This window comes from Anopheles stephensi, chromosome 3 (assembly GCF_013141755.1).
Source record: "Anopheles stephensi strain Indian chromosome 3, UCI_ANSTEP_V1.0, whole genome shotgun sequence".
In the NCBI taxonomy this organism is placed as follows: Eukaryota; Metazoa; Arthropoda; class Insecta; order Diptera; family Culicidae; genus Anopheles; species Anopheles stephensi.
Window position 1 is genome coordinate 42,013,959 of NC_050203.1, and position 20,500 is coordinate 42,034,458.

Genomic DNA, 20,500 nt, shown 5'->3' on the forward strand with positions numbered 1-20,500 from the left:
GAGAGGATTCCGAAACGGAAAATCAACCACTGACCAGATCTTCACGATGCGGCAAATCTTGGGGAAGATGGCGGAGCAGCAGCTCCACTCCACTACCATCTCTTCATTGATTTTAAAGCCGCCTATGACAGCATAGCCAGGGTAAAACTGTACGACGCAATTAGCTCTTTTGGAATCCCGACCAAGCTTACCAGGCTTGTACGAATGACAATGGCCAACATCACATGCCAGGTGAAGATGGATGGAAAACTCTCAGGGCCCTTTGCTACCACCAAGGGCACCTGCGCCAGGGAGATGGGCTTGCCTGTCTCCTTTTCAACCTGGCGCTAGAGAAAGCCATCCGCGACTCGGAGGTGGAAACTTCGGGGACCATCTTCTATAAGTCTATCCAGATCCTGGCATACGCTGATGACATAGACATCATTGGTTTGAGGCTCTCCTATGTAGCAGAAGCTTATGAAAGGATCGAGCGTGCGGCACAGAACCTCGGGTTGGAGATTAACAACGAGGTGAAAACCAAAATGATGGTGGAAACTTCATTTTGGGGTTAAAAGTCAGCACCGAGCTGCCCACCGGTCATACTACAGCCTGAGGAAACTTCTCCACTCTTAATACCTGTCGCGACGGACGAAGCTGGGACTGTACAGAACTTTTATAGTCCCAGTACTCACATACGCCTCTGAGACACGGACGCTGTCCAAAACTGACGAAGCCCTCTTAGCCGCGTTCGAGAGGAAGATGCTCAGAAGGATTTTTGGCCCCGTATGTGTGGAAGGACAATGGAGGGGCCGCTACAATGACGAGCTCTACGAGCTGTACGATGATCTCACCATCGTGTAGCGAATTAGACTCGCCAGGCTCCGGTGGGCTGGTCACGTCATGAGAATGACACCGGACGACCCAGCCCGTAAAGTCCTTTTAGGCCGTCCACAAGGACAGAGGAGGCGTGGTGCAGGCCAAGACCGCAAAGCGGTTGTAGCGCCTGATAAGTAAGTAAGTAAGTAAGGTATTAAAAGTGTTGTGTCCACCGATATGGACATACACTGGTGCCAGGTAGATACACACGTATTGCTATATTTCGTGTACTATTTTAAAATGGACAGTCTCTAATAACTCCTTCCAACACTTGCAAACAAAAGGTGCAAAGCGGTTCATTTCACGACGACGCTGCGATCACAGGTTAAGACGGATGTCCCGGACGGATGCAAAAACCGGACGGTGAAGGACCACGAAGGGGAGACCAAGTGGCGTTGGTGGTGTCCTAAAAATAACAATTTCCCGCTGTGTGGAGCATTGGTGGGTGTGACACGATTACGTGACAAATTGTTTGTGTGTGTTTTCTCAAAAATTGTATTCCCAGACGCATGAACTCGGACTCAAATTCGGCTTATGGTTTGATTGGACGTGCTGTTGTAATGTTGTCTTTGTGCGTCGAATAACCCTTCCCTACGTTTCGGCACAATCACATCCAGAGATCATCATCTACGCGCAGCCACGCAGCGAAGTACTTGTTGTCCGCTGTGTCGATTAAGTGATTGGTAATTAGCTAAACTTGGACGATCGCTAGTCACGCCTTGCTGCTCTACGTGCGATCCTACGAATGCGTTCGAGCAGCGTAACACTGCCTGCGTTAATCAGCTTACCATGCAGAGGGCATGTATACAATCTACCAACCGATTGCACGCGTGTTGGCGTGCTTGTTGCCGTCATGAAACGGGCGCGTGGTTGAGCTTGTTCAGGCCCACCGTACTGCTGCCGACAGCACCGACGCCACCGCGATGATCCAGGATATCGATCTCAGCTGGGCTGACGAACCACTGCTACGAAGGAATGGTTCGTTGGAGGCGGTTGCGATGTAGTACACGCCGGCCGGTTTCGACTTCCGCCAGACCAATCCGCCCAGCACCGTTCGGTCGGTGGAGCAGGATGGGCCCAGGTTCGTCAGCCCGTCGCATCGTTGCGCGTAATAGTTGCGTATGTTGAGCGATTCCTTGAAAAAGTCCACCGCTCGCTGATGGCTGCAGGTCAGGCTGAGCCCGCAGCCCGGCTGCCGTACGCCCCCGTTCGGGTAGTAGTCCGCCTGGCCAATGTTGCTGAAAAAGCCGAGCGCCTTTCCGTTGGTGTGAATGATCTCGACGTACTGGGCGTCGTCCGCCGTGAGCCGATCGTTCGGCTTTTTCAGGCGAAACAGGGGCGAAGCCGGATCGAGCCCCACGATGTATCCGATCCTGCCCGCCCGAACCTTCTTGCCGGCGATGCCGGCAATGTGTGCGCCGAGACTGTGCCCGATAATGCCCACCTGATTGATGTCCTGACCGAGCCCGGTCACCAGATTGTCTATCAGCGCCGCTACCAGTGCGGCAACCTTCGGCACACGGTAGCGGGCGACCGGATAGAGCAAAGTGCTCGCACCCTGCTCCCAATCGACCGCGATAACGTTCTTGTCTTCCTGGGCGAGCAGTGCCTTGGCGAGCGGATCGATCACCACCGACTCGGAGCTGCCGAGCCAACCGTGCACCAGGATGGCGGTGGGCAGATCGCGCCTAAAGCCAGCCTGCACGATCGAGCTTAGCCCGTTGAAGTGGAACTCGTAGCGATCCTCGGACGCGTTCGCCCGGTACAGATAGCACTGCACGTACTTGGTGGCCTCGTAATAGGTCGCATTGCTCTTGCACTCCGCCACGTCCATGCGAGTCATCGTCACGAACTCGCCCTCCTTGTTCGGTATCTGTACCGTGGGCAGGGGCTCACCGAGCGACGACCGCACCACCATCGGCTCGGGAATCAGCGAATCACCTCCGTTGTCGCGATCGTATTCCATGTCATCCAGATCGAGATCATTTGCTTCCGCACCGTCACGCTCACCCTGGACGGTGGACCCTGCCGGGTGGAATTGAATCGTTTAGTTGAGTGTGTGCCGGCTGACGCCTGAGTCACAAAGACCGGTTACCCACCGCTCAGCAGCCCCGTACAGGCGGTGGCCAACAGCAGCAACACCGGGCCGAGCTCCATTGCACGCGAGATCGTTTTTAATTGTAAGTGAGAGCAGCTATTTAAGATGATGAGCCCGAAGATGCACACCTGTACGCATCACTCTCCGCGCGACAACTAACGTGACCGATCAGATTCAACGTGACTCGAAGCTCGGAGGTCTGGTCGAGCTGTTCTCTGGTTGCGCTGTGGCCTCGGTGGTCACTTTGCTAACACTCTCTCTCTCTCTCTCTGCTATTGCTGCTCATCTGCTCAAGCAACTTATCAAGCCAGAGAATGTCGGATTTTCCTCGTCTTGTCTTGTCTTGTCTTGTTCGGCGCCGATCTTACAAGATCTTCTTTCACGCATTCGCTCCCAGGCTCCGACGCTCGTTGACGCGATTGTTGTACTGTTATCATCCTTTCGACGTGTTTATGTTCTTTGATAGATTGTTACATTCGTGTGGTGTAATTCTTGGCACGCGTGTGAGAGTGTGTTTGTACGTCCAGTACCAGTGCTTCGCAGTGTGCTCGCCTGTACGTTTGGGCCTTTCCTGACATGATCTTCGGATCGATTTTATTTGATCGGAAATTCCAACCAACCGTTAATGGAATTTTCCGGTGCTTCTTGGAGATCTTGTTTGTTGAGATGTGAAAGTTCATGTTCTGCATCCACGAGCGCAACTACAGCGTTTCTTGATTGTGCCATAAACCATGTACGAAAAGTTGAAGGCTTGAAGCTGGTATAATAAGGTGCTCGCTTTAGAACCCCTTTTCGTGCTACAGGGCTAACAGATCGGTTATCCTCGCTTTCGAATTGGCTTACTTGCCGTCTTAGGGTGGTGACTTCGCGAGCTTTAGATGAACGACATTTGCAATAAATAAAATTTTAGGCCAACAGCTCCGATCGACAGCTTTCACTGGCGAAACGGATCGTTGTCCTACCCCTAATTGGCACCTTTCCCATTGAACCGGTTTTTTTGACATTTTTTTTTTTTGAAGATCCACCGGTTTTATCAGATCACCGACGCAAGATGTTGTTTTGCGGGATGTAATTTACCTTACAAATCTGGATTGTAATTCAAATGCGCTAGTGCCTCTCAGATCTCCCTTGATCCAGCAGCCAACGAGCACGATGTGTTCGGCTCCTCTACGCTTCGTGCCGAACAGATGCCGAGCACCTTCCTGGTAGGTCACGAGTCCGGCATCCTTATCACGTGCCCTAACCGGCATATCCTTCCTGTTGCGAACGCGACAAAATAAAATTGAGCTAAACTGACAGGCATGCAAGAGTTAGATGAAAAACTTTAAATAACTAAATATCTTTGTTTAGGATAAATTATCACCGGCAAATATTATTTTAGGAAAAAACCCTAAACTAACAGAGCGACAAGATTATGATGCGTTATCGGAAATATCTCGAAAAAGGGACAAATCTCGACATATGGTAATCGTAAACTCAGGCCATGTAATAAAATACGAAAGTGAAGAACACAGGCCGAAAAGGGTTAACGCTAGAACCCAACGCATACGTTATCGTTGCGCGATTAGTTTCACGAAAAAAGGACCTGCGCGAAGATCAAGGCACGGTCGTAGGGCAGTGAAGGAAAGACCAACTTGACGAATAGAGTAAACGACGCGCAGGCAAAAGGCAATAGGAAAATAAACATACGCACTTGAACCACAGATGCGCGATGCATTACCCATGGTCATAAAACGATAGGGTAACAATCGCCAGACATTGTAACGTTACAGACCTCCTACACTAGCCGACGTCAGGCAGGGATCAAACGCATCGGCATACCGAGTTAGGATAAAGGAGATCGATGTAATGCTATTTCATGTTCTTTTTCCCACAGAATTTTAGTATATAAGACAGGATTTTTTAAGAATAAAATCGACTTGTAATCCAGACCTCAACGAAGAAACTTGTGTTTCATTGTTTGGGTCTCCTTACAGAAGCGGGAAAATTTCATCTTTGCCTTCCCTCCGGAAATTGGTTACGCACTTTGGTGTCTCCCCACTCCGTCGGAAGAATTAGGTGAAATCAAGCCAAGCAAGAACCACGGTTAGATACTTCTCCTGGTTATCCAGGAAAAAAGGTTAATCGTCTGATCGAGCTCCGGCATTCCCGTTGTCCACGCTGAGTTAGTGAAGTGCGAGTCCGCCGCTAAAAACTTCTCCTGGTTTTCCAGGAAAAAAGGTTAGCCGCCTGATTCAAGCAACTCTGACAAGGCCAGGAATCTGCGCGGAGATCTCCGAATCGATCACTCCTTCGCGTGGTCGGTCCAACAACGGTTCGTTATCGAACTAACACTTCCGGCTTTGGCAACCGTCAGGAGCATCGCCAAACAGCTCAGCAACGAAGATGGCGATTGCATTGGTGTTCACCGCCAGCCATAGTCCAGGACTCGTACCCGTACAGGGGACTACCGGCCGTATCAGTGCGCAATATATAGCGCATTTCGTACGTGGTAGGAGCCGTTTGAATCTCAGGAGTCTTGTGGAACGCGTAGTCGGCACTGTTCCCCTACTATGGCTTACAGGTTCTGCAAGCTGGATTACCCCTTGGGAAGATGGGTAATATGGTTAGGCTGAGTGGAGGGCGATAACTAGCGTCTGCTCACCATGTTAGGGGCGGGTGGCAGTCCTTTCTGTTTCGGCTTCCTACGGGTCCTTTAAACAGCAAACCAGCGCAGGTCCTCCTCCGAAGCGGCAAGGAGGGGTTGGGGGAGAGGCCTTGCAAGCCACCTCCAATACAAACGCAACGAACAGAGGCCATCCTTTTCCTTTAATACTGCTTAATATTTCTCAAAACACCTGAACAAAATTTATTTTGCATTTTAAAAAGAAGTCTTAAACTGTAAAAAAAATCAGCGGGGGAAAAATTAAAATATCTGGGAAACCATTAAAAACCTCGGGAAAAAGTCAAAAATGTGTGAGTGAGTCAAGTAACCACGAGAACACTGTATTGTACGTTGGATAGAGAGTATTATTGAGAGTTTTTAGGTGAGAAGAATAAAGTCCAAAAGGGCGAGCAATTTTCGCTGAAGCGTACTTCTAGAGACAAACCCAATGTGCGATCACAAACGTCCCTGCGAGCATCCCAAACGAAAGGAAAGGAAAATGGAATTAGAACGCTGCTGCATCTCGCTGCAATTTCTCGGAGACTAGCAATTAGAGTCTCTGTCGGCACCATCACCATGCGCGGGTCGGGTAGGTTGGTAGCAGGAGCGGTTTTATACAACATAGCATTCCTGGTATTGTGAAATGATTGGTATTGACGATGGGCTGCCAGAAGCCGGTTCTTATCGGCCGGAAGCATAAATATTATTTATTATTCCCTAGTTTCTACACACACTGCAAAGACAGCGCCGTGTGCGTTACAAAAGCCTAGTTCGCTCGTTGGATACCAAGAGGCCCGGTAACTAATTTCAAGTAGCCCCCGTGAGTTCGAGCACTGGCATACCTTTAAAGCGCATCCGGTGTGGTGTTCCAACTTTGCTCAAACTTTATTACACTTATAGCTGCATTATGATAGGGACTTACGAACTATACAATATCATACGTTATCAATTTGGCACGGCCCCACTTGCCTGCCGCACAATGGCGCTGCTGCCTACTTGCTCACGAACGACATGACGGTCGATTTGATGATGTGCAAACATTCCTCCAGCTGCTGCTCGTTGATGGTGAGGGGCGGCGCGAAGCGTATAATGTCGCCGTGCGTCGGCTTCGCGATGAGCCCATTCTCCTTCAATCGCAAACACACTTCCCACGCGTCAAAGTTCGGATTGATGACGATCGCATTCAGCAACCCTTTTCCGCGCACGATCGACACAACGTCGGTGGGCAGTTCGCGCAACGAGCTGCGCAACAGCTGCCCCATCCGCTCGGCATTTTCGGACAGTTTTTCCTCCACCAGCACCTGCAGCGCTGCGATGGCGACCTTGCAACCGAGCGGATTGCCACCGTACGTGGAACCGTGCTCGCCGGGTTGTATGCAGAGCATCACCGAATTGTTTGCCAGCACGGCCGACACAGGGTACACGCCGCCCGAGAGAGCCTTGCCGAGTATGAGCAGGTCCGGCTTTACGTCTTCGTGATCGACCGCCAGCATGCGGCCGGTGCGCGCCAAACCCGTTTGCACTTCGTCCGCGATAAACAGCACGTTGTATTTGGTGCACAGTTCGCGCACCTTACGCAGGTACCCTTCGTCCGGCACGACCACACCGGCCTCACCCTGTATCGGTTCCACCATAAATGCACACACGTTCGGATCCTGGAGGGCTTTCTCTAGCGCGACGGTGTCGTTGTACGGCACCAGCTCAAAGCCCGGCATGAACGGTCCGAATCCGGCGTAGCTGCTCGGATCGTTCGACGAGGATACGGCGGCCAACGTACGGCCCCAGAAGTTTCCCTCGGCGAATACGATTTTGGCCTTGTTCTCGGGAATCTGCTTCACCTTGTAGCCCCACTTGCGTGCCAGCTTGCAGGCCGTTTCACCGCCCTCGACGCCCGTATTCATCGGCAGCACTTTGTCGTACCCGAACAGGTTCGTCACGAACTCCTCGTACTCGCCGAGCACATTCGAGTAGAAAGCTCTGGAAATGGGGGGGGGGGCAAAACAGGCAGTGTTAACATTGAGTGTCGCAATGGGCTGGCGCACCGCAGACGAGCCCCTTACCTGGACGTGAGGGTCAGCACTTGGGCCTGTTCCGTCAGTGCCTTCACGATCTTCGGATGACAGTGACCCTGGTTAACGGCGGAATATGCGCTCAGGAAGTCGTAGTACCGCTTGCCTTCCACGTCCCACACGTACACTCCTTCGCCGCGGGCCAACGCTACCGGCAGCGGATGGTAGTTGTGCGCTCCAAACTTGTCCTCACGATCGAACACCGCCTGCGATTTGGGCTGCACCTTGAGCTGTGTGGCTGCGTGGCCGAATCCGTTCTGTGCCATTTCGTTGATTTTTGCTGCAATGCCCGCAACAAAAAAAAAACACATTAAACTCCACACGAAACGTTAAAGTGCACCACCGACAGTAAAAGACTTGCTGAGCTAATCCTGTAGCTTAGCCGATATTCTGTAGCTGACTGTTGCTCCTTAAACAACAAGTGTGTCTGGAAAGTGGAAGGCACAATCGATTACTGCAACTGCAATCCAGCCCAACACGGGAGCGGACAGAAGCTAGTAGATGAGAGGGCTCCTACCGACTATTCGGTTTGCGGCTGGAGTAAACGCGACAGCAACACGAGACTTTAGTTATGCACTATCGAAACCAAGGGCGAATCAATTAGTGCGCGCAAAGTTGATAAGACTATCATTGCCGCTGGGTGAGCTGATCTCGTATGAGCATCGATAACACACGCAGAGCAAGGGAACTAAGCACCTTTTTGCACATGCGTTCTCCGATATGAAGCGTCTCGCGCAATGCTCGGATTTAAAAAGAAAGGAAACCTTCCTATAAATAGACTGGGAACAGGAAAGCCAAGGTATAGCAGCGGACGAAATGTCCGCAAAAAAAATAGATAAACACAACAAAACGGCGTAAATATATGTGGTGCCAATTCAATAACGCGTCAGGATGGAAGGTACTAAAACTTTGTTGCCCAAGTGCTGTACAATCTCATCCCTTTTTTGAAACAATTGCCGAAATGGTAGAGCAGTAGAGTGATTAAAATATTTGTTATATGGATATTGATCAGCGACAATAGTCGATCGGTATGTTTCATTCGTTCATGTTGGCTTGTCGCGTTGAACATTTTGTTATTGCACAGGAACGCCAGCGGCTATCTGTTGCTTTCAGGGGTCGGCAAGCCTTTCACAGGGGGGAAACTAAATACAGCAAATCCCCGCAGTACGCCATACTCGATATACGCGATTTCGCATTACGCGCTTTTTGAGAAAATGACATTTCTTTGCGTTTACCGTAGCTGTTTGAATTCTAGTTGGACAATTTTCCTCAAAAGAGTTTTCAATTCACAACGTTAAACCGGTGGACGATGAGTACGAGATATGCTCATTGAACATACTTGAAATAAAATTATGAACTAGATTTGTTTAGAGTTATTAGTTTACTCATTTTATATAAGTTTTAATATAATTCTTAAGTAAACTGAAATGAACGTCTTATGGGATTATTTTTTAACAGGTTTTAATTTTAATTCTTTATTTATAATTATTTTTCAACTCCTTAATTTGATGTATGAACAAAATGTCAAAGGAAATTCGATATACGCGAAAATTCGAGATACGCGCGAGAGCTCGGTCCCAAACATTAGCGTACTACGGGGATTTGCTGTAGTCGGTTATGGCTGGGAAAGACCTCTCGGCGTTGATACCATTCCTTGCATTAAACCTCCAGCACACGGTGCGTTATCTGTAGCTTCGATATTTATTGTATTTAATTTTTTCCTAACTGGTAACGCCCGGCCCCTACAGGGGGACAATCTGCACGAGACTTAGTGCAAATAGCCGATATTACCAATAGCCAACATTTTGATATTTTTAAAAATATTGAAACTAATGTATTATTACCATTTCAATAACGACTGATGAGGATAGCCCTTTTTCTAATAAAAAAAAAACACTCTTCGATATCGAATCGTTCAAAGAACGAATAAAAGTCAGGAAAGTATATTTTACTTTCTATTATGAAAATTGCTAATCATCCGACTTCCATGTTCACCCACATGAGCTACTAAAAAAATATTGGTTTGTGGGAAGGTAAATAAGCTAATTGCAGAGTAACATTACTGATAACGTATGCTAGCTGAGTTTGATTTTTCACAGTTTACAAAATTTTTTCATACTCAGAAGGATTTGGCAAACATATGAGCTGTTTGCAACAAATTCATCACTGCGCAGAAAATAGACTTGACAAGCCTGGCGGTGTGCTGATGCTAACCCATTCCTTAAGGTCTTTTACGCTGTCCAGATGGACGAGAGGAACGTGGTAGGCTAAATTGCGAAGGAGTGCTAGAGTTGATGCGTCCACCGGAAAGGCGAGGATATTCGATTGGCCGACGGGTGGTTTTCGGATTAGATTGCTGAAGTTTGGTATTCTGTTCTGTTGGGAAAAAGAGCCACAAATGTCCTCATACACATAACCTTCCCTCGCAAAGGCATGTAGTATTAATTTGCTGCACAATAAGCAAACGTAAGCAGAAATGCGGACAGGCCGTTCTTTCTGAGCAACAAAATTAAAGCCAAACTTGATTTTTTTTAAATAATAAAATTGCAAATCTTTAAGAGCAGCAGTATGCAGCAGTTAGTCCCATTGTACAGTGTAAAACAATCACCGTTCAACCTACTTCAGACTGTAACTATCAGTTCAATAAGTAAAAAAAATGCAACCAACTAGTTGTATAGACACATCAAAGGTGATAAGAAACCAGTGATAAAAAGTGGCTCGCCGTCCCCGTAGCTAGTACTACACTATCAAATCTGAAATAGGGGTCACTCCCTTGTGCGAGTCTCGCCATTAAATTTGCCTCCCAAGTGCGAGCGAACTTTTGCGTTACAGACGTCAGCACGGCACAGCACTGATTCCGGCAGTACGTCAGCACGTTGTGAGATGAACTCCGGAAAGGTCTCCCGTACCCGCTGGTCAGCAAGGCAGCGTTTTTGCCTTTATATAAAAACATTCCTTCCAATTTAATGACGTTATCGCAAAGGTATCAAAAGAGCTGCTATTTCCGGCCCAACTGTTACGACGTGCCATAAGCGAGCGGGCACGTGGATGGTGCTGTGGTTGATATGGTTTGTTCCGAAATCAATTCAACATGCAGCACAGTATGTTGTTGGTCGGTGTGCCAAAAGGGTAGACAATCGCCGGTCAGACTGCAGACCTCCAGGGACGTGTCACCGGGGTGAACGATTGGGGGTGTAAGTTCGCGGTCCGGTTTTTTTTATCAACAATAAAACAACAGCAGCGCAGAGCACTGCAAAACTGTTGATAAGCACTGTTTGCAAAAATCAATTCGCGGGGGTCCTTCTTCGCTATAAATACGAGCGCCGATAATGGGTCCCAGCCTTGCCAGATTAGTGAAGGATGTTTACGAAAGGGGCAACTGTGCTGATATTGATGCATGGAAGCGCTTTAACAAAAAAGTGGTGCCCCGATTCGCCGATTCCAGATTGCGACTACCGCCTTCGGCAACGGGTGAAGGATGATGCTTGTCAGTAGATTGATCTGCACACAAGTGTATTGCACATAGCTGAATGCTCTATCACTTTGTTTTGTTCCTCGTTGTCTTTGTAGTACGATTAACAACAAGCGTATGTTGTGATCACATCGAAGTACAAGTTTAGCTTCTCAAAAGCGATGAAAGAGATTGGACAATGAACGAGCGCAAAACCGGTTTAGATTCATACACATATCACTATTCCCGAACGCATCAAGACTTACCAAATCCATGCTTTTTGCTGCCAGCGAGCAATGAAGCTGACCGCGCAGAAGATGAACTATGACGCAGTCCTGGAAAGCCCTGCTGCGCTACGGTTGGGGCTTGCGTTGAGAAAAGCGGAACCAGTAGCAGTTTGTCAAACTGCTTGGCCAGCAGATCCGATTTGCTCACTTGGCGTAGCATTATTCTAACGCGTCACAACACCGACGGACGAACTGTCTAATACACCTTTTACCAGAGCGCACACTTGGACCGGTCTTGGACGTAGCTTGGTTACGCACACTAAGGAAGCACAAGAGCAACAGCAGGCAGCAGTCTACGATCAAAGCACTCGCACGGTTTCACTTCTCGAATCGTACTGATCGCTGTACGCAGATGCGGCGTCTAGCATATGTACCCAGGGCGGGCCTCCGAATTTACAGCTCGCTATCAGTTCCCGGCAATAGGGCGATGATCGGGCGTCGCAAAAAAGGGGGTATAGAAAACAGAAAGGCCAAATGTAGCCAAACTTATCGCGCCCAGATGACTGATTACCTGGTTTTGAAGGAATCGGTTTAAGACTGCACCGTCTGTCCAGACGGTGGCATAGGATGTACCTTTTGCCAGTCTCCATCACGACGCTGCCTTCGTCACTAAGCCGTTGCTGCCACTCACTCACTCATTGCTTCCATGCTATTTGTCACCTGTTCACACGCACCATGACAACGATCCCCGGGGGTATGACGATTTAGGCAGCCGAAATCGGTTGCTGTGTTGTTGCTTAGCGACAGTCAGTTGTCTGATAACGGGCCACTGTTTGTCGTAGATGACGCATAGATTATCTGTTCGCACCCCGGCCTGGCGGTAGGTAATCGTCGCGGTAAACACGTTTGTTCTTCACAAACATTCTATTCCCCAGGCAGGATTATGATACTGGAAGTTTCTTCACACTCGTACGCAAACATAAGACGCATCCTGTGTTCTACACCGTGTCCAGCTTCTATAGCTAATTTCTACTAAATGGCGTAACAAATCTGTTTTCACATATTTTCAAATATGTTTGGAATAGCAGATTGCACAATGGTTGGCCTGGTATTACAACAAATATGTTTTTAAAACTACATAGATACACGATCGTGCATTGCCTTTGTGAAACATAAATGCGTCTGTTCACTGAAGACCGATTTAAGGTCGGCCGATTAAGTTGAGTCACGCAGAAGAACGAATCTCAGGGACATAGTTAGGACTGTGAAGTGACGATTCATCCTTGCTCGCTTCTAACAACGAAGGATAACGAACCTAAGCGCGTGATCCTAAATGAACTGCGAAAACCGTTTCGTAGATCATCTTTGAACGCCGGCGGACTTTCATCACCTACAACAGCAAATTAGAGGCGATCATGCAAATGGAGACCAGCTTCACGAGTCAAATCGCTGCAGCTGCGTAATCCCTCGGATTTAAAAGGTATCTCTCTCTCATCGCTGAACGGATATCCTAGCTGATATGGTGGAAATAACAGACGGGAATACTCATGCTGGGTTTAGCGCGCTTAAGTCTTACCGTGTATCCGTCTTGATTGCTATTGTAGTCACTAATTGCATCTTAGTAAAAATTGGTCCTAACTGATTGTAATACTCCACCGTATGACTGAAAAAGTTCCCCAACGCCTGCGCAATATTCTACTATTATTTCCGACATTCGCCCTGAATGATGCACATGTTTCATTTGATAGATTGAAACCATAAACGGGTATATACCACGATCCAAGTTATATAGATAAACGAGTATATGTTCGAGACAGGTGGCTCTAGAGAAACTGGAAAAGAGTATGTATGTACTGTATGGAAACTAAAACTAATAAGAAAGCTTTTTTGCAGTAAGCAATCTCTTCTAATTCTAAATGATTCGCGCAAGATAAGTAAGCCTAAGTTAATTGACTACTTTACCAGCTAAAAAAATTAGTTTGGACGGCCGTACTGCTAATTAAAAAAATAAAATACAGCACTGCATGCTCATCGTTGAGCTCAACATATGCTGCGTTTTCAGTTTAAAACATTCTGGTCACAACTATTCCATTAAAAGTGTAAAAACCTTCAAATCAAACAAGCAGCAAATATGGATCTGCGAAGCAATTTCGGAAGTAGAAGATCGATAAATACGCAAAACATCCATGGTTCATTTCAATTGGTTGATGCTACTTTATATAGGATTTAACAAATAAGAACATTATTCCACGCGAAGGTACTCGAATCCAATTCCCTACACTATTGCTTAACGATTGTGTGTACGGTATGGTATGACGGGGTGGTATTATAACGTTAATTTACGCGTATTAACTCTTTTGGTATTTACAAGCACGAATCGTTTCAAAACCTAAATAAAATAAAGCAATTGCACATCACCGTTCTGTCCTGGCTGGACTACAACAAACAGACCACAAACAAACAAACAAACAAACAAACAAACAAACGCAAAGCTTTCGACACAATTAAAAAATGAATCACACCAGTTTGCACAACGCAACGTGTCGCGGGTTAATAAACAATATCCGTCACTGTACTAAAGCAATAGCTTGCCTTCCGTTGCGTTTTCCTACACTTACACTTATAAACGGTCGCAAACGATGCATTAACTGGCAAAACTTGTTGAGGTATTTTACGCGCGCGTATACTACTAGTCTCGTCACGCGAACGATAAGAGCTGAACAAACCTGCACTTGCGTTTCCTATCGTGCGTTCTACCGAAAGTTTAACTACCGTGCAAGCGTCAAAGAGTTGTCCTCCCCCTTCGCATGGTTGTGGGGAGCTAAGTTCAGACGAAATAGATGTAAGAGTACAAGTAGCTCCACCAGGATGAGTGTTTGACCGGAGCGGTGCTGTCTTCCGGTGGGCTTTCGCACGTTTCCACCGTAGTACCGCCGCTTGCGATACTGTTTTTGTCGTTCTGCAGCACCAACTCAACATTCGACTTTGCGGTTGCTGAAGGTGGCAACGTGCGAGATGTTGGATTTGTCTCGGCATAATTGCGTGTTACTGTTGGGAAAAAAGGAACGAACGTTTGTAAGTGTTTGGAGTGGCTCGGGGAGAAAGCTAAGCTATGTTTGCATCGCGTGAACTCGTCCGAAACGATTATTTGTTAGCTTTGAGTTCTCAAACGCCATATGTACAAATGCACAACGCAATGGAACACGAACAGAAGCAGTTACCTTACTCGCTCGTTGACTATTCGCGCCTATACTTTAGAGTCCTAACGTTAGTGCTTATCGTTGGAGCATTCTATTTAATTTTAAACAATATGTAGCGCCAAAATTTCAGCTTTTTTTCTACCACTTTTCCATGATGCGGGATGGATAGGTAAGCGAATGAGTTATAATGGAACATACGTACAGCACATTACCACATGCCGTGTTGTGTCCACAGGCCAGCACCAATGCACCCCGAATGTAAACATAACGCATGGACGCCAGCCGAATGGCAAACGGATGGAAGAGAAAGAGAGAAACACGAACATACATTTGGAGGAATCTGGTCAGTTCCGTTAGAACGAATCTACTAGCGATAAGCACAATCCAATTCTGCTTTGACGGGTGCTGCCCGGTTTGAAGGGTGATGAAATCCGTGCCCAATGTCCACGGTGCTATACGTACCTTGCTGTAGACTAGATTCTTCCTCCTGCTTTTGTGCCTCGTTGAAATCTTCCGTGCTGTACCCGAGCAGCGTATCGGGCGGGTACTCGAACCCGGGATCCTTGTGCTTATCCCAAAACTCGATGATGCGTGTCTCGTTTTGCCGTTTCGCTTTCGCATAGTTCACCGTCGCCTGGTGCAGCTGCCGCAGGAAGTCGGGCATCTGCTTTTTGGCCACCCAGGTGGTAATGTACTTTGGTATCGACAGTCCCGGATTATCGAAGTAGGTTAGCACGAACGAAACGCCCGGCTTGTTGAAGGCGGTCGTCGGCTTGATTACCATATAGCTCCAGTACTCGTGCACCCGCTGCGTGTGCGGCTTGGCCGGACACTTGGGGTGTTCCACACTTTTGTTCACGATCATTATCACGCGCCGGCTACGATCGACAAAGAACCGCCGATTGTAGACGTAATCCCGATTGGCGAACAGTTTCTGTTCGGAGGGACGGAAACGGAAATCATTAGGAAAAATGTTTTTTTTTTGTGCGCAAAATCGTCTCGCTGTACTCACTGGCCATAAAGCTTCCCAGTAGATGATGTGACTGTTGGATCCTTTGGCCGAATCTTCGTCTATAACCTCCAAATTGACGGCCGTATTGTCCCACTTTTTGCGATACTCCACATCGATCTGCACGTGGAGGAAGTCCTCCGCCGTCACGTCGGGATATTCTACGTAAACTGTCGGAAACAACAATCGGAAAGGATGAGGCAAAGAATTTCGTGGCCGCCAACTGTCGTCTTTTGGTCGTACCTTTGTAGGCAAACAGTCCCGGCTTAATTTCCTGCCGCCACGTTATCATGCGCTTCTGCTCAATGTACGGTTCCCAGGCGGTGTACACATTTGGCTCGGCGGACAGCATTTCTGTCACATTCTTCGGACAGCAGCAATAGGTGATGCCCTCCACGCGGCCATCGATCAACTTTCGCTTCTCGCACCGCTTGCAGTAGATCGTTTCCAGCTGCAGGCGCTCCAGAAATTGGAAGTCATCCATGTGTTCCTGCACCGACTCAAGCTCGATTCTTTCACGCTCCCAATCAAACGTGAGCAGCGCGGCGGACGACAGCATGAACCCTTTGGCATGTCGTTGCACCTGCAACGATATAAAAGAGCGCAAAACCGCGTCACAGAGAGGAGATGTACGTCAGTGTGTCGGAGATGAATAAGCGATGCATTTCGAGCGTTTGGGGACCATCCGCCGCACGGTTGTTGTTGTTTTTCGTGTGCATCTGAACCCATGATTAGGAGGGTGCTTGGTGACTTGGGGTTTCGCTAAAAATAAACCCTATCGCATTCCGCCTGATCCAAACGGCGCACACACCAAAAAACAACAGCAGGCATTGGGCACTGATATTATGTTATCTTGTTGATTCCCTTTTGGGGGTCCTGGGTGTGTGCTCGTTGCTGTCCTGTTACATAAACCAATTCGTTTGCCTTGCCTTGCCCCGTTTCCCCCCCCCCAACTGAATGAGAAGGTGGGCGCCGGTGCCTTACCTGTCCCCGGAACCGTCGCAGCAATTCGCGCAGGGCGCGTTCCTCCCAGATCTTGGCATAGTGAGCAAATATTTGTTGGCTTCTTCGCAGCTGTTGAGCAAAGACGAACTCGCACTGCGTTGTCCACAGGCGCAATATGCTGGCCGATTGATCTTTCACATTTTTACGCAGGTACTTGTTAAACTTTCGCAAAGCTAGCGCACTGTTGGGGAGCAGCTTTAGCGCCATCGCAGCAGCAGCAGACTCGAGTGGTGGCAGCGGAATTAACCCGAAAACACGCGAAACCGGACCGGAGCACACTTTAGCACTTAACGCGTTAATGGTCCTCTAACTAATACCGATAACAAAAACACGGCTCATGATTTCGTAGCGGATCGAATTGATGGCGATTTGGCTTAATTGACCGTGCAGAAATACCGCCGCACGTGTGTATGTGTACTCTTGAATGGGTATGTTGTTTACTAAACCGGCCGCAACAACACACGGCCACACGATAGAGTTACTAAGCTTTAGAGAGAAGGTAAAGCTTGTGGAGGGAATTAAAACAGCAATACTTGTTTAGTATTGTACCGAATTGGTGTTCAAAAACTTTCCTTAGGTTTTTTTTGTGTTCAATGATGCAACGACTTTGACAGATACAAAACATATGGCTGCCAAACAGCTGCGACGTATGCCTCACTAGGTACCCAGCGTTATGCAGGTTTTGTTGGTGAAATTCAAAACACCCCTTTGTCGAGCACTTTGCAAAATTGGTATTGCGATCCTGTGTAAAATGTTTAAATGATTTGTGAATGGCAGATCTTGTGTGTATTTAAGTGCTTGTATTTACGTTACAAGAAAGTATAGGACCGGGTCGTATAAACAAAGCCGGTCTGAATGCAATGAAACGTCAAACGTATGCTTGTGTTGGTGGGGGCACTGTTTCCCAAAACAAAATAAAGCGACCACACAACCAGTATTTCAATTCGATACTCAATCAACGATGGAAAAGGAAAAAACGGAAGAATCGGATAGCAAACCTACACCTTGCGGTGCCACTGAATCGGCACAGGAACAACCATCACCGGCAGCAGCGAAAAATGACGAAAAAACACCTGATCCGACCGTCCCGGCTCCTTCTGGCAGCGGAACAAAGAGTAAACAGACGGCGGCACCGAAGGCCGCTAAGAAAAAGAAGCCAAAACCACCGAAGGATGCAAATGCACCGAAACATCCGCTTACTGGTGAGCATGCTGGTGCTAAGCAGTGGCAAATTGGTCCCGACACACACACACACACACACACACACCCAGATAATTAATTGTTTCTATGGCGATTGTTTCAGGCTATGTTCGATACATGAATGAGAACCGAGAGCGAGTGCGGGCCAGCCATCCCAATCTAACGCCAATAGAGATTACGAAAATAATGGCCGAAGAGTGGTCCAAGCTGCCGGAAGATCGAAAGAAACCGTACCTAGAAGCGGCGGAGGTGGACAAGGAACGGTACAACAAGGAGATATCGGAATACAAACTAAACAATGAGGCGAAAGCGAAAGCAGCACTACAAAACGAAGCCCAGATGGCACAGAAGAAAGAATTGTCTGAGCCAAAGGTGGCCGTATCGTCCATTCCATACGTGAACGGAAAGGTGGAGCCGAAAGTGTTGCGCCAGGGCGACTATGACATACCCATTTTTACGGAAGATTTCCTTGACCACAACAAGGTCGTGGATTCGGAGCTGCGTACGTTGCGCAAGTCAAACATCGACTACGAGCAGCAGAATTCGGTGCTCGAAAAGCACGTTGAAAACATGGAGAACGGTATCCAAAAGCTGGATAGCGAAACGAGCAGTCTGGAATCGCGGAATGCGGTGCTGGAGAGCTATCTGCTGAAGCTGCGCACCACGCTAGCTAATGCGCTGCAGGGATTGCCCCTGTCTAGCGATTGTGCTGGAGCGACGGTGGACAACATCGATCAGTATTTGGAGAATTTGCATCAAATGGCGGACTCGAGCACACAGGGCCATACGTTGAACAAAGCGAAAGACATTATTCGTAAGCTAGATTTACAAAACCTTACTCTTTAAGGACCAACAACGGAGGGGTTATTGGAGGATGCCGAGCAGAGCTAATGATTCGCCTTCATTTCTCAAGTCCTGGTCCTGTTCATATCCGAAAGTTTGGACCCGCCGTTTCACGCGGCGATCTGGATTGGATTTGAGCACCAATCCTGCCATGTGAAGACCGGCGCCATTATCGCCTCGGCCACCGGAACTGCCTAATAAGCACTGGAAAACGAGGTTCTAGGTTTTACTCGACTGTTGCATAATGTATTTCACCACTGGCACACTTCACGAAGTAATCCTATGACCGACGCGTAGACAGGTACGGTGCGGGCTCCTCACTTCTTGCTTGGCTTCAGTGAGAAGTACAGAATCAGCAGCCCAATCGACGCGTAGGTGGCCTTCGCAACCTGTTTCAAAATCGAGGGAAAAGCAGAGAGCGTTAGTCATGTGGCTTTTAGGTGAGCAGGAACAATTTTGGTCGGCGCATGAACGATATTTACATTGGCACGGCCCCGCATCGTTTCGCCATTGAAGTAACGCGACAGTCCGGTAAGTTTGCTTTCATCACCACCACCAGCCATGCTGAAAATGGAACAATTATACGAGCACGGTTATGGGCACTGAACTGACCGCAGAGTGTTTGGAAAAGTATTATAACAACGTACTTGAAGTTATGTAACTTTTAGTATTTACGCAAAGCGTATCGTGAAAGCAGCGACGGATTTTCGGAAGGTGAGTGAAAATGTGTATGTGTGTGTGATTTGACTTATCCGATGTCACTTTGACAAGTGTCACATTGTCATGCATATTATGGCCAGGATTATATGCCCATAGTGTAAGATCGAACAGTTATATTATGATGGCCATATTTTTTTTAACAGGAAATACGTAAAGACTTAAGGTAAAATCGTTCACCTCTTCTGTGTTAAAATAATTTTGCTGAATAAGATATATTTAAATAAAGCTTTCACTTCTATAACAGCTGGGCCGAGAAGAAAATCAAAGCAAAAACGCTATGGTAGCTGGCATTTTGAAAATAATCAGCCGCCTGCCGTTTTCCTGGCTGCTACGGTTGGAAGAATTGACGCTAGGTGGCGCTAATGCATTTGATTCATTTCTGAATGTAACCGCGCCAAACGGACGGAATAAAAGGTTAAAGAAGCTCACGTGTTAGACCATTATTTACAATTCATATCTTTTATTCAGGTGCAATTGATAAACTGACCATACATTTGTAAAGACTTTAATGAGCAACAATCCGGTTTTCTTACACAGTGGCGAATGAAGCACCTTGAAGTTTTCAAATGGGTTACAGCCCGTTGTTCGAGATCTTCCGAGAGAATCAGCGATGCATCGTGGTGAAAGCTGAGCTTGCGCTGCTAAGGGGTGTGCTACTTAAGGTTAAAATTACGCCGCTTATACGATGCTCCTTATCTGAGGCCAATTATATCAGGCCCCCAACCAGAGATTCCTACTACGGTGCTGCTACTATTAGATAAATGAATCGATTTTGCCGATGGCAAAATCTGGAACAATGTTTCTGTATCACTATTTTTGAGATCCAAAGGGGACAGGAAGGAGACGGAGGGAAATAGTTTAGGCTGAGATCGTTCGAAGATATCATTACTAATTCTGAGTAGGGAGAATACGCGTACGATTTGTTTACTGATACATTTTGATGACTCAAAAATACTGAAGTTTTAGAGGATGAAGCCATACTTTCCCATCACAATCCCTCAAATGTTTGTGGCGCCAATATTTAACCCGTGTCAATGTCTATATCAACAACTCACGACACTGTGCTTCCACCGCACCTGATTGCTATTGTTTTATTGCAATCGGAAATATAGTACTATGAGATTATTGAATTACCAATCCACTTGAACCGGTCCGATACAGGACCGATTATCAAGAGTG

At 47.5% G+C, this 20,500-nt stretch overlaps 5 protein-coding genes across 9 annotated transcripts; 1 reads left to right on the plus strand and 4 right to left on the minus strand.

Moving 5' to 3' along the window:
* Positions 1-1,387: 1,387 nt before the first annotated feature.
* Positions 1,388-3,347, minus strand: LOC118512337 (phospholipase A1-like). The gene is made up of 2 exons (XM_036056624.1): positions 2,955-3,347; positions 1,388-2,880 (listed from the first exon to the last, which is right to left on the minus strand). Exons 1-2 carry the CDS (start codon positions 3,010-3,012, stop codon positions 1,736-1,738), a joined length of 1,203 nt encoding a protein of 400 aa, XP_035912517.1. The 5' UTR covers positions 3,013-3,347; the 3' UTR covers positions 1,388-1,735.
* A 2,903-nt stretch (positions 3,348-6,250) lies between these two features.
* LOC118512335 (ornithine aminotransferase, mitochondrial) lies at positions 6,251-12,043 on the minus strand. Of its 3 annotated transcripts, XM_036056620.1 has the most exons (4): positions 8,184-8,593; positions 8,014-8,093; positions 7,658-7,946; positions 6,251-7,574 (listed from the first exon to the last, which is right to left on the minus strand). In XM_036056620.1, exons 3-4 carry the CDS (start codon positions 7,930-7,932, stop codon positions 6,590-6,592), a joined length of 1,260 nt encoding a protein of 419 aa, XP_035912513.1. In that variant the 5' UTR covers positions 7,933-7,946; positions 8,014-8,093; positions 8,184-8,593; the 3' UTR covers positions 6,251-6,589. The 3 variants fall into 3 exon arrangements, with proteins under 3 accessions (XP_035912513.1, XP_035912510.1, XP_035912512.1); XM_036056617.1 differs by lacking the exons at positions 8,014-8,093; positions 8,184-8,593 and adding an exon at positions 11,384-12,043; XM_036056619.1 differs by having other exon boundaries at positions 8,014-8,688.
* A 1,491-nt stretch (positions 12,044-13,534) lies between these two features.
* On the minus strand, positions 13,535-17,185 carry LOC118512336 (stAR-related lipid transfer protein 7, mitochondrial). Of its 3 annotated transcripts, none has more exons than XM_036056623.1 (6): positions 16,538-17,185; positions 15,797-16,136; positions 15,557-15,723; positions 15,007-15,478; positions 14,566-14,682; positions 13,535-14,392 (listed from the first exon to the last, which is right to left on the minus strand). In XM_036056623.1, exons 1-5 carry the CDS (start codon positions 16,763-16,765, stop codon positions 14,636-14,638), a joined length of 1,254 nt encoding a protein of 417 aa, XP_035912516.1. In that variant the 5' UTR covers positions 16,766-17,185; the 3' UTR covers positions 13,535-14,392; positions 14,566-14,635. The 3 variants fall into 3 exon arrangements, with proteins under 3 accessions (XP_035912516.1, XP_035912515.1, XP_035912514.1); XM_036056622.1 differs by having other exon boundaries at positions 14,566-14,688; XM_036056621.1 differs by lacking the exon at positions 14,566-14,682 and having other exon boundaries at positions 16,538-17,184.
* Positions 17,186-17,428: 243 nt separating this feature from the next.
* On the plus strand, positions 17,429-18,649 carry LOC118512338 (high mobility group protein 20A). Its single transcript, XM_036056625.1, has 2 exons — positions 17,429-17,760; positions 17,862-18,649. The coding sequence occupies exons 1-2, from the start codon at positions 17,520-17,522 to the stop codon at positions 18,602-18,604; spliced, it is 984 nt and encodes a 327-aa protein (XP_035912518.1). The 5' UTR covers positions 17,429-17,519; the 3' UTR covers positions 18,605-18,649.
* A 169-nt stretch (positions 18,650-18,818) lies between these two features.
* On the minus strand, positions 18,819-19,376 carry LOC118512342 (ATP synthase membrane subunit DAPIT, mitochondrial). The gene is made up of 3 exons (XM_036056628.1): positions 19,249-19,376; positions 19,084-19,165; positions 18,819-18,990 (listed from the first exon to the last, which is right to left on the minus strand). The coding sequence occupies exons 2-3, from the start codon at positions 19,162-19,164 to the stop codon at positions 18,919-18,921; spliced, it is 153 nt and encodes a 50-aa protein (XP_035912521.1). The 5' UTR covers position 19,165; positions 19,249-19,376; the 3' UTR covers positions 18,819-18,918.
* Between the last annotated feature and the right edge of the window lie 1,124 nt (positions 19,377-20,500).

Excerpts from the sequence above, each read along its gene's own strand:
- LOC118512336 (XM_036056621.1), bottom strand. The coding sequence starts at position 16,765 with ATGGCGCTAAAGCTGCTCCCCAACAGTGCGCTAGCTTTGCGAAAGTTT. Across the intron at positions 15,479-15,556 it reads ACTGGGAAGCTTTATGGCCA|AAACTGTTCGCCAATCGGGA; the intron begins GTGAGTACAGCG and ends CCCTCCGAACAG. Across the intron at positions 14,393-15,006 it reads AGAATCTAGTCTACAGCAAG|TAACACGCAATTATGCCGAG; the intron begins GTACGTATAGCA and ends TTTTCCCAACAG.
- LOC118512342 (XM_036056628.1), bottom strand. The coding sequence starts at position 19,164 with ATGGCTGGTGGTGGTGATGAAAGCAAACTTACCGGACTGTCGCGTTAC. Across the intron at positions 18,991-19,083 it reads CGATGCGGGGCCGTGCCAAT|GTTGCGAAGGCCACCTACGC; the intron begins GTAAATATCGTT and ends ATTTTGAAACAG.
- LOC118512338 (XM_036056625.1), top strand. The coding sequence starts at position 17,520 with ATGGAAAAGGAAAAAACGGAAGAATCGGATAGCAAACCTACACCTTGC. Across the intron at positions 17,761-17,861 it reads ACCGAAACATCCGCTTACTG|GCTATGTTCGATACATGAAT; the intron begins GTGAGCATGCTG and ends CGATTGTTTCAG.
- LOC118512335 (XM_036056617.1), bottom strand. The coding sequence starts at position 11,564 with ATGCTACGCCAAGTGAGCAAATCGGATCTGCTGGCCAAGCAGTTTGAC. Across the intron at positions 7,947-11,383 it reads CAGCAAAAAGCATGGATTTG|CAAAAATCAACGAAATGGCA; the intron begins GTAAGTCTTGAT and ends CGGGCATTGCAG. Across the intron at positions 7,575-7,657 it reads GTGCTGACCCTCACGTCCAG|AGCTTTCTACTCGAATGTGC; the intron begins GTAAGGGGCTCG and ends CCCCATTTCCAG.
- LOC118512337 (XM_036056624.1), bottom strand. The coding sequence starts at position 3,012 with ATGGAGCTCGGCCCGGTGTTGCTGCTGTTGGCCACCGCCTGTACGGGG. Across the intron at positions 2,881-2,954 it reads CTGTACGGGGCTGCTGAGCG|GGTCCACCGTCCAGGGTGAG; the intron begins GTGGGTAACCGG and ends TCCACCCGGCAG.